At 47.6% G+C, this 11,589-nt stretch overlaps 1 protein-coding gene across 1 annotated transcript in view; it reads left to right on the plus strand.

Annotated features, from left to right (window-relative positions):
- The window catches only part of FEZ1 (fasciculation and elongation protein zeta 1), a 52,525-nt gene extending 51,427 nt beyond the window's left edge, over positions 1 to 1,098 (plus strand). Inside the window, exon 10 of the mRNA XM_008064250.1 lies at positions 735 to 1,098. Coding sequence (XP_008062441.1) covers positions 735 to 751 — 17 coding nt within the window. The 3' untranslated portion in view covers positions 752 to 1,098. The remainder of the gene's footprint in view (positions 1 to 734) is intronic.
- The last annotated feature ends 10,491 nt before the right edge of the window (positions 1,099 to 11,589 follow it).

Below are 11,589 nucleotides of genomic sequence, written 5' to 3' on the forward strand. Positions count from 1 at the left end.
CAGGCTCAGCCAATCCACTCACCTCAGCCTCCCAAAGGCGCGGGATTACAGGCTGAGCCACCGAGCCCGGCTCACTAAGCACTTTCTCTCAACCAGCCTGTGGGGATAGACACAGGTATATTCTACTGTATAGGTAAAGAAACATCCAAATGGGTAGATGAAGTAATTTTCTTTTTTTTTTGAGTCAAAGTCTCATTCTGTCACCAGTGGCATACTCATGGCCACTGCAGCCTTGACCTGCTGGACTCAGGCAATCCTTCCATTCTCTGTCTCCTGAGTAGCAGGGACTACAGGTATGCACCACCACACCCAGTTAATTTTTTTATTTATTGTAATGATGAGGTCTCGACAAGTTTTCCAGCCTGGTCTCGAACCCCTGGGCTGAGGCAATCCTCTCACCTCCAACCTCCGAAATGCTGGGATTATAGGCGTGAGCCACCATGCCTGGCTTCGAAGTAATTTCCTTAAAAGCGTTAGTAATGGCTGGATCCAGGATTTGAACTCAGGCAAACAGGCCCTGAAGCCTGTACACTTACTCATTATACCAGACAACCACCTGCCCCTGTCTCTTCCTTCTTCTGGAAAAAAGCTATGGGATTGTAGCTCTTCCCTGGCTCTAAGGGGGCAGTTCTCTGCTCGGAGGTGGTGTGGCTGCTCTCAGCCAGGGCCATCTTGGCTGGCAGGTGCTGGCCCACAGCTGAGCTCTGATCCTCTCCTCTCTCTTCTCGTTTCAGTGCTCTGCCCTACCTAACCCTGCCCTTTGGAGCAGCCTCGCTGCAGGAGGTCACTGAGCAAGAGTCATTCCATCACAGGGACTGCATGGCACCACGTAACCTCCGACGTGTATTTAAACGTGTATAGCTTAACCTGGATTAAACATGAGCAAACGCGCGGGGTCCTTTGCTGTTGGCTTCTAGTGCTAGTAATCATGGGATGCATGATGTGGGACAGAGCGGGTGACGTTGCCTCCTCCCCACCTGTGTCGGGGGAAGGGAAGGCAGATGCTGTCACCGCTCTTTACGTAGTCTGGCTCCAGCCCTCAAAAACAGCTTACACTCTGAAGACTAATTTTGAAATAAAACCTTCATTTAATTAATATTCTTCATGTTCTTTGGAGTGTGGGGTCCATTGGCCTCTGTTGCAAACCCTCTAGAGACAGGCTGTGTAGCAACCTTCAATGCTGTGCTGTGGCCTATGGCAGCCAGTGCAGGAAGGGTACCCTGTTGTGGGTCGTGGTGGGATCATGGAACATAGCGAGGCTGCCCATAAAACAGGCGGAAGGAGGAGGCCAACCACCACCGACTCAAGTTTTTGCTGCTTGGCCATGTTCAGGGACACTGGACCATGGGTTGCAGAAACCAGCTGGTCAGAGTCAGTGTCAGACTAGCGGAGTGAGTGTGCAGTTAGCAGACAGAAAGTGAGGCAGCTGCAGGCCTCCTGTAGGGATGGTCAGGTTGGCTGCTAGAGCCCTCACCAGGCCCTCCACAGGAACCTTGAGGCTCAGGGGCTGGGGCACTCAGCTCTGCCGAGCTCTTCCAGCATGAGTATTGTGACTTGTTTTCGGCACTAGGAGATACCACTCCTCCCTGTCTGTCCCAATTATCCCTAGCAACAGTATCCTATGCCTTTGCAATGCCCTCCCTGCCCTTCCTGCAGCCCTAAAGTTCCAGCAACTCTGATGCCTACGTGCTGTCTCCAGCATCAACGGCAGGCAGCTGCCAGTCTTGACAGACCAGAAAGCAAATGCTGTCCTTGTTTCCCGGATGCTCACTTGATTTCACCACAACCTGAATCCTGTTGTTTCCATCTCCTGGCTTGAATGATATTAACCCTGCCAATTCACACACCTCCCTCTGAAAGCAAAAAACTGTTATTGGGCACTTGCTATGGTCTGCCACTGGCCTTAGCACTCTCTATACATTATCTCACAACATAGTATCCCCATGTGGAAGTAAGTACAAGTTGTTTTTGTTTTGTTTTGTTTTTTGAGTCAGAGTCTCAATCTGTCACCCAGGCTGGAGTGCAGTGGCATGCTCACGGCCACCGCAGCCTTGACCTGCTGGGCTCAGGTGATCCTTTCGCTTCAGCCTTCTAGGTAGCTGGAACTACAGGCATGTGCCATCACACCCAGCTAATATTTTTGTTGATTTATTGTAGAGATGAGGTCTCCCCAGGTTGCCCAGGCTGGTCTCGAACCCGTGGCCTCAGGCAATCCTCTCACCTCTGCCTCCCAAAGTGCTGGGACTGTAGGCATGAGCCAACATGTCCGGCCAAGTATTATCCTGATTTTCCTAAGCAGGAAACCAAGAAGCAGAGATGCTCAGTAGCTGCCCTAAGGCCATGTAGAAGTGGTAGCGTCAGACCAGCACTTAAGTTTATTATCCAATGAGACTTCCACTGATTGTTAGGAGTTTAGGGTTTACTTGAACTGAGCTCATCGCAGGCAAAGTCATACTTATCATATCAGCAGCTCCAGAGAAGGCCACAAGATGGATGTAGGTGACAACAGAGGGCATCCTCCATGCCCTGCCTCTCACTTCCTGGGCTTCTGCTTTTCTAGCAGAACAGTAGCAATCTTACCTTGGGGTGACAGGGACTTACCCCACCAGGGAAACTGCCCCAGTGCGGGAGCTCTGACTCAGGCATATCCACAGAGCAGACCTTCTCCACAGATACAGCCCTAGCTGCCAAAGGAAGATAGAAGTGACTGTAGGTACCTGTGCAAATTCTCAGGGTCAACAGATTGACATTAATATTAGTCCTGTAACAAAAGGAGATGATTTCAGTTCTGCAGTTCATTGGCACTAAGGCTAAAGGTGTCAGGGTCACTGGTGGTGTGAGGTCATTAGCAAATTTAACACTTTGCCAGCGACGGGCTTTTTCCACCAGTCTCAGGAAAGAGGAAGCAGTGAATCCCCCGAGAGCTTTCCTTCCTGCCTTGGATTTGTCAGATCTGGGTCAGCCACTCCTTTCCCCCAATTTATCCTGCCAGCAGGTGTCTGGAGCAGCAGAGACAAGCTAATCAAAGCTGCTGGCAGTTAAAAATAAATCTCAAGTGTCAGGGATACACTGATTCCGGGAGGAGGTGAGCAGGGCGGGCTGAGATCTGTCGCTCCTCGTTTTTCTCTCCTTTGGTCCACATTCAGAGGTTAGAGGGAATATGAAGTCGTCTTGCTACTCCAAGTGTGGTTTCTATGCTGGTTGGCAGCGTTGACCACACCTAGGAGCATAGAAGTGCAAAATCTCAGGACCCAACCCAGATCTACAGAACCAGCATCTGCATTTTTTTTTTTTTTGAGTTGGAGTCTCACTCTGTCGCCCAGGCTGGTGTGCAGTGGCATGCTCACGGCCACTGCAGCCTCGACCTGCCGGGCTCAGGTGATCCTTGCACCTCATCCTTCCAAGTAGCTGGAACTAAAGGCACGTGCCACTATGCCTGGCTAAGTTTTTGATTTATTATAAAGATGAGGTCTCACCAAGTTGCCCAGGTTAGTCTCAAACCCTTGGGCCCAGGCAGTCCTCTTGCCTCGGCCTCCCAAAGTGCTGGGATTACAGGCGCGAGCCACCACACTTGGCTAGGAATCTGCATTTTATTTTATTTTATTTTATTTTTTTGAGTTGGAGTCTCACTCTGTCATCCAGACTGGAGTGCAGTGGACGCTCCCGGCCACCGCAGCCTCGACCTGCTGGGCTCCGGTGATCCTTCTGCCTCAGCCTTCCAAGTGGCCGGAACTATAGGCGCTCGCTACCATGCCCGGCTAATTTTTGATTTATTGTAGAGATGAGGTTCTTGCCAACTTGCCTAGGCGGATCTCGAACCTGCGGGTTCAGGCAATTCACTCACCTCAGCCTCCCAAAGCGCTGGATTACAGGCTGAGCTACCGAGCCCAGCTGGAATCTGCATTTTAACAAGCTCTTCTTGGGACCCATGTTTGCATCAAGATTTGGAGAAACTCTGCTATAGGTTTCTGGAATTGGTGAAGCCCTGACTCTTCAATACTGAACCTGGGCAAATTATGGATAGTGTGATTATCAAGTGAACACAAGTTTCTTCCTTTAGCTTTCCTCTCTTCTGGTCTTTCTGGATTGTAGTGACATCAAGGACGGACTCAAGGGCGAGCTGATATTCAGGCTCCAGTAAGTCTTGCCTGTAAATCTCAAGTCCAGGCTAGGATGGTCATGCTCACAAGGAGTATCAGAGAGCCAAGGTCTGTAGGGCGCCCTCCTAGGTAGTTCTAAGGTCGGTCTGGCTAGTAGCACCTCCAAGTTAGGTGTGTTCCATCAACTAAAGGATTTTGCTAGGCCTAGTCCTGGTGAGGAAGCCCCCCCCCATAGCGTCAGAGGCTAGCCTTTAATTATGTAGAGTTGAAACAAACAATTTATGGGGGACAAACCATTTTCCAAATGGAATATCACAACATTCCATATTCCTTTGGGAGACTGATGTGACCCTACAAAAAGAAAACTCAAAGGGAGAATCTTGTGACCCTAAGTTCTGGGGACAAATTAGATTTTAAAAATTAAGTAAACCCTTTTTATATTCACTGGAATAATGTCTTGAGCTAGTCGTCAGGGAAGAAGAGACAGAGACTATCAATGAGAAGGCATGGACATCCAGTTGTCTTAGGGCAAATTATAACACAAGTCCTAATGGACTTCGACGAGTCCATGCCATGAGCCTTTTATGAGCACCCACTATGTGCTAGGCACTTCAATCACAGCCCAATCCCTGAGAACCTTAGGGGGTCTCACCAGAGGTCAAAAGCAGGGAGAACCTCAGGGTGCCCAGCTTTCCTCTCAGCAGAAGCAAGAAATGGGAGATGGCAGCCTCATTTCCAAGGAAGCCAGGAGAGGTGACTCTCATCACCCAGCCAGCCTCCGTGATTAGTATGCGTGGTGAGGAAAGTAATTAAATGCTACTCTTGGAGAAGAGACACTCGCGTTCTTGATGGCGCCTGATTATTTATTTCCTTGAGAGGAAGGGAGAGTAGTTGTTAGGATTTCTGTCTGAGCCTGAGGTTTGCTCTCCTCCCTTCACTAGGGAGGGGAAGCAGAGGCCACTCCGCTCACTGGGAAGGTGCTTTGGCTTCTTATTAATGCCGTTCTTCTAAAAGAACAATGAGCCACCTTAGCCCACAGCCCAGCAGCTCCACACCCCGCCCAAGCCTTCATGCATATTCATCCTGCTTCAAAGAGCACAGCGTGGAATATGCAAATTAGCCAGGCAGGCGCTGGTTGGCATTTTGATAATAGCTTTGTCTGAAAACCCCAGAGACGCGAGCACATCTAGTTTCTCTCTCCCCCTCTCTTTTCTCTACCCTTGTGTCCTGCTCCCCTCTCTCTCTTCCGCTGATAACCTGCCAGAAAACAGGAAAACGAATCACAGAATCAAAGAAGCACGTTGCAGGGGAGCCAGGTGTCATGTTCCAGTCCGGTGTATTTCCACCTCATTCTCTCTCCTCCCTCCTTCTTGAACAGAGTTGCCCTGTTTTTCCCCACCAAGGTGTTGCCTGATTTGACAACACCCCAGGGCCTTGGGCCTGTCCTCTGCCCTCCGTTGACTCCCCTACTCTTGTCTAGGGACCCATTCTACACCCAGAGATTAGCCCCCTTCCTTTTGTCTTTCTTCCTCCATCTTTCAACCTGCTTTTGTCCATACTCTCCGCAGTCCAGCCTAAAAACCTCAGAGTCCAGCCTTGCCTTCCAAGTAAGAGGAAGAGGAATCTCCTACACAGGCCAGGAGAGAGGGCTAGGATGTCAGCTGTCACCAACAGATCACTCCTCATACTCCCCAGTTCCTGACACACACCAACCTCTAAAACACATCTGCATGACCATCACCAACAGGGCAGTGACTGCTGTTGCCCACTCCTATATTCCAGCAGCTTCCCCTCCACAACTAGCTTCTCACAGCAAAGCTCCTCTGAAAGTATGAAAAGCGATTGAGTCCTGCTCCTTCCTTCGCTAATGTAGATGGTTCAAGTTAGGAACTGGTGGGTTTCAGGGTAGATACTCTCCTGTGGGAGAAGCAGGCTAAATTGGAACCCACGTTGTTGGGTGCTATTTCATTTGGGACCTTGGAGGAGAAAAGCAAAGGCAGGTGCAGGGATGCATGTGCCTCCTGGGATTTTAGAGAAGGGGGCAGCCTTTCTCCTTGACCCTCAAGACTGGCCGTGGTCCAGCCAAGGAATAAGCAGGTAGATTATTTCACAAAAGGAACATGGGTTTTGGTCTTGAGTTCAAATTCCTGCTCTACTACATATTAAGCTAAATAATGTTTTAGAAAATTAATCTCTCCAAGCCTCAGTTTTCTCATTTAAAAATAGGAATATGAATATGAATAAAACACTAATAATTCTCCCAGGTTGTTTTAAATAATGTTCAGTGACTAATGTATGCACTAAGTGCTCAATAAAGTGTGCCATTTATTTATTTGCTTGTTTGTTTATTTTTGAGTTGGGGTCTCCCTCTGTCAACCAGGCTGGAGTGCAGTGGTGTCATCACGGTTCACCACAACCTCAACCTCCTGGGTTCAGGTGGTCCTTCCGCCTCAGCCTCCCTAGTAGCTGGGATTACAGGTGTGTGCCACCAAACCTGACTTTTTTGTTGAGATGAAGTCTATATTGGCAAGGCTGGTCTTGAACTCCTGGGCTCAACCAATCCTCTTGCCTCGGCCTCCCAAAGTGCTGAGTTTATAGACGTGGGCCACCATGCCCAGCCTGACTTTTACTTTTGCTAGTAAACTTTGAGGAACACAGAAAGGGCTGGGTCCTATGGCCTCTTTAGCCTTGGGGATCAGACCATTTTTTAATCCAATTGACACAGACTTGAAGACAAAAAAAAAAGAAAGACAAGATAAGTGCAGCCTGTTACCCTAAAGTCAGTTTGATACCTACCCTTCACCCTCATTAAATTCTGCTTAGTAGTAGCCTGGAGAGCTGTGAGAACTGCTCGTTCTAGAACCAGTGGCCTCCAGGTACAAGGAACAAGGAAACAAAACCAAGAGCAAGAGTTGGATTGTATTCTGACTCCTCGGCAATTCCTTCAGGAAAGTGGTGGAGGAGCTACTGTGAAAAGTCAAATTTATTTTTGCACTTAGGAACAGACTCTATGAGGGGGGACCCAAAAAACCCAGAAATTACTTATAAAAACGTTGCATATATATTCTTACATATTTAGACTTTAGCCACCTTCAAAGTACTCTTTGCTTGATGCAATATACCTATTGAGACACCTTTTCCACTACTCAAAACAGTTTTGAACTTATCAATTTGGATGCCTTTTAGTGCTTCTGCTGTTTTTTGTTTCACCTCTTCCACATCGGCAAGATGTTTCCCTTTGAGGGCTCTTTTCATCCAGGAAACAAACAAACAAAAAGTCACTTAGGGTGAGATCAGGTGAATAGGGAGGGTAGGGGGCGAAAGTCATACCATTTTTGGTAAAAAGCTGCTGAACACTCAGGACAGTGTGGGCAGGTACATTGTCATGATGGAAGAACCAGTCACCTGTTTGCCACAACTTGGGATATTTCTTCTGAAAATCGTGGTACAACCCTCTCAAAACTTCCAGATAAAAACTTTAGTAGACCATTTAATCTGGAGAAATAAATTCTGAGTGTACTACAAGAGGCTTGCCCTCCAAAAAAGATCATTTTGGTGTTTTTTGGGTCCCCCTGGTACGTTTACTGGCAAGGAGATGGGTGGGGTGACAAAACAAACACACAGACCACCCAGACACACTCAAGGAAGCCGCCCATGCTTTATGATTAGGCAGGAAGGTGGAATCAGGAGGATAATTCAGGGGGTTTGAGAAAGGCCCTGCAGATCCATCAACTCCCATTCCCACATATTACAAGAGCCCTGAAGATCACAGGTCAACAGTCTGGAGGGTTCCTGCGTATTCCCTCTGTCTGCAGAAGGCAGATCTTGGTTCACCGGGTGGAAGTTGATGGGAGCAGTTAGCTCTGTGTGACTGTTGTCCTTCTTTGCCCTGGGAGGCAGTAGGCACTGTGAGGTAAAGATAGATGAAAATTTACTGTGTGCTGTGTGGATTCCTACATGGTGTGGGTCAGTTGGGTTTACTAACCCACAGTTCCCTTTCCAGAACTGAGAAATTGTTTTCACGCTAGGCTTGGATTCTTAAGATGCAAATTCAACTGGGATGGGCAACAATGAGAGTACCAGGCATCTTCGGCTCACAACACTAACTTCAGATCCTTTTGTGAAACCAGGATCAGACTCTCTGGGGCACTATTAAAAATGCACCTACCTGAGTCCCATCCTGTGAGATTCTGATTTAGTAGGTCAGCAATTCTAAGGTGCACCCCAGCTGAGAATCCCTGGGATGGGGGTTGGAGGAGAGACAAAGATATCACCAGGCCAGGAGGAGTGGGGAGAGCAAGGTTATTTCACCACCCTTCAAAACATGTCTGAATGTTATACACAGCATTATCCAGTTAAAAGGGAAGCAAGAATGTGAAGAGGTCTGGCTGCTGGAAGCTGGGCAGTGATGACAACTTCAGCTTCTCCAGCAGGGGTGAGTGGCTTCCAGGGAGAGCAGCAGCATCTGGGGGAGGAGCTGGGAACATGGTGAACTGTCGACTACAGGACTGGAGTTTCATGGACGATTGACCTTAGGTGCACTTAGCAACCATTTCCTCTAACTCCTCAGCACGTGAGGAACATTACTTTAGATGGTCCCTGGGTGTAAGGTGAAGTTAGTGGCTGAGCCTTGACCACCACACAGTCTTCTTCCTTTAATGCAAAGGGATCACGGGAGGTCCGTGGGTACGCGGAACTGGCCTTAAATGAATTTGGTATAAAAAAATGCAGCTACTTGGAAGGCTGAGGCGGAAGGATCGCTGGAGCCCAGCAAGTCGAGGCTACGGTGGCCATGAGCGTGCCACTGCCCTCCAGCCTGGGTGACAGTGAGATTTCAACTTAAAAAAAAAAAAAAAATTGCAGTACAATGGCAGAAACAACTACTCAGAAATTCACAGGAATCACAGGTGGATGTGAGACATACACACCTGAAGTGAGTTCTCTGAATAATAAGATGAAAAAAATGTGAAAATGAAAAGGCATAATGAGATACACATAACTGAAGGGAATTGTCTTAAATGGCTGATTGTAATGAGATGTACATAAATTGTAAGGCTTGTAATGAAATGAAAAAAATCATCTTCTTGCCTGATAATACTGGGTGTAATGTCTACACCTGAAATAAGTCGTCTCAGTGCATTGAGTGTAATGAGATGCACATAATTTTAAAGAGTGTAATGAGATGAAAAATAAATCAAACACTTGTCTTAAAATGAAAGATGTACTAAGATGCACACACCTGAAGGGCATTGTCCTAAATGGGTTCTATTTAATGAGATGCATTTAATTTGCAAGGGCGCTAAATGAGATTGGCCCAGAGAGAGGCTGAGAAATATAAAAGCATAAGATACACTTGAAAGTGGTATAATAAAACCTGCCTCATCTGTGGGGCGGAAATAAGATGCCAAAGTGGAAATGCATGTAGTATGAGATGATTGACATTCTTTCTGCCAGTCCTGGATGCTCGGTCCTATGGCCTGTGACGTTCTGCAGAGTTCATCATCCTTTGCCCCCAGTAGGAGAGCACGCACATAGTAGGCTCCTGGGCATTTAATTGAATGAGCTCAGGGGGTTGTAGTCTATCTGGCAAAAGGAAGATTAAAGAGCAGCTGTAAAGCAAGAAACTTCAAAGAAAGTGGACGAGTATTTTCTGAGGGCAGTGTTCCTCAAAGTCTTCAGGCTCTGCCTAGGAATCTGGACAGAACACTGGTTGAGGAACCTAATACACATCTATGACAAGCAGCCCTCATGGTTGCCTACAGGGGCCAGGTAGGCAGGTAACAAATGAGTGAAGACATCTGGATGTGAGACACAGGCACACTTCGTGATGGGTGGTAGGAATATTTTCACTTCCACAAACGAGCACGTTCTCTCCAATATTCATAGGCAGAGCCCTCCCTCTTAGATTATCTTATTTTCCCACGCTTGATGGAGTAATGAGTAAAGATAAATATTTTCCTTCTTAAAAACAACCATTTAGATATCGGAGGGAAAGGATGGAAGGGGGGGAGGCAGAGGTGGGGAGAGAAGCATAACTAAATAGTCACCCAGGTAGTGACAGCTGATGACAAATGGCAACAGACATCCAGCCTCAGTGTTGGGAAGGCCACAGGCTCGGCAAATGTTCCTGGTGACCTGGAGAGTGAGCCTTGGGGAATAGCAATGACTCAACCATACCTAATCGTGGCTGTGTGGGAATACAGGTCCTGAGCTGCCCAATTGCCCGAATTTTCAGGAGAAACCAGGACTGACTTTTTAATGTGCAACCTTCTAACTTTTAAAAGCTGACACAAAATTTTAAAAACAATATATGGTCCAAACAAAACAGATCCATCAGCTGAACCTGAGAGCCTCCTGTTTGCACCTCTGAACGATGAAGTTTGAGGTCACTGTGCTAAGAGTGAGCTCATAGTCACAGCCACTACAGGAATGTTACAAGGACACTTTCAGTCTCACATTTCTGCTAGAATGTAAACTCCCTGAAGCCAAAAATGCTTCGTTAATCACAGTTATATCTTCATAAAACCATGCCCGGGACAGAGTGGGTGCTCAACACATGCATGTTGAATGAATGAACAGGCATTAGGAATGAGTCAAGTTGGCTGCAGTATGCCAGTCACTGCCCACATGGGGCCCCATGCAAGGCAGCAGAGGGGCTCCTGGTTAGGTTGAGCTCTGGCCGCCAACTCCTAGGAGCAGGATCTCCAAGCCTGAAAGGTCTTTCCTGATGGACTGGGGGTTGGGGGCAGAAGTCAGTCTGGACAGCTTCCAGGGCTCTGACATCAGAGTTCTACTTTGGTGTAAAGGAAACCCTCCCCCACTCCCCACCCCACCATCTCTTGTATTTCCACAGGGATTATGGCACATCTTCCTGGGTTGGCAGCATTTGGGTCATGCACAAAGAGAGGCTGCTGGCTGCTCAAAACACGACCACACCGCAAACTATTTAGGAAACCCCCTTTCTATTGAAGCATGGTTGAACGATGGCAGAACTTGACAGAAAAACAGGAGGGGCTGGGAGAGGCTGGGACATGGTACTTTGTGATTTCTTTAGAATAGTGTTCCCTAAGGTGTGTTTTGTGGAACACTGGTATAACTTGAGTAGGTATTACTTTAAAAAGGAGGGGGGCAAATAAATCTGGGAACAGCTGAAACGAAGTTAAATAGGTTTCTTTCCTGCAGGACTTTTCAGAGCCTTTAGTGTACTAACGAGAATTGTGAAACTCTGCTAGCAAAATACAATATAGAGTTAATCTTAGGCTCATCTGGGCATGAAATTTTTATTGGTAACGTTATCTTTTAACAATATGCTCCTTGGAAACCACTGCTTTAAAAGACTGAGACCCGCCTGGGCAGCGAGACCTCATCTCTACAATAAATCAAAAACTCAGCCGGACGTGGTAGCGCCTGCCTGTAATTCCGGCTACTCGGAAGGCCGAGGCGGAAGGATCGCTGGAGCCCAGCACGCGAGGCTGCGGTGGCCGGGAGC

The sequence above is a fragment of the Carlito syrichta genome, unplaced genomic scaffold (genome assembly GCF_000164805.1).
Source record: "Carlito syrichta isolate Samal-C Ts95f unplaced genomic scaffold, Tarsius_syrichta-2.0.1 Scaffold307242, whole genome shotgun sequence".
NCBI classification, from domain to species: domain Eukaryota; kingdom Metazoa; phylum Chordata; class Mammalia; order Primates; family Tarsiidae; genus Carlito; species Carlito syrichta.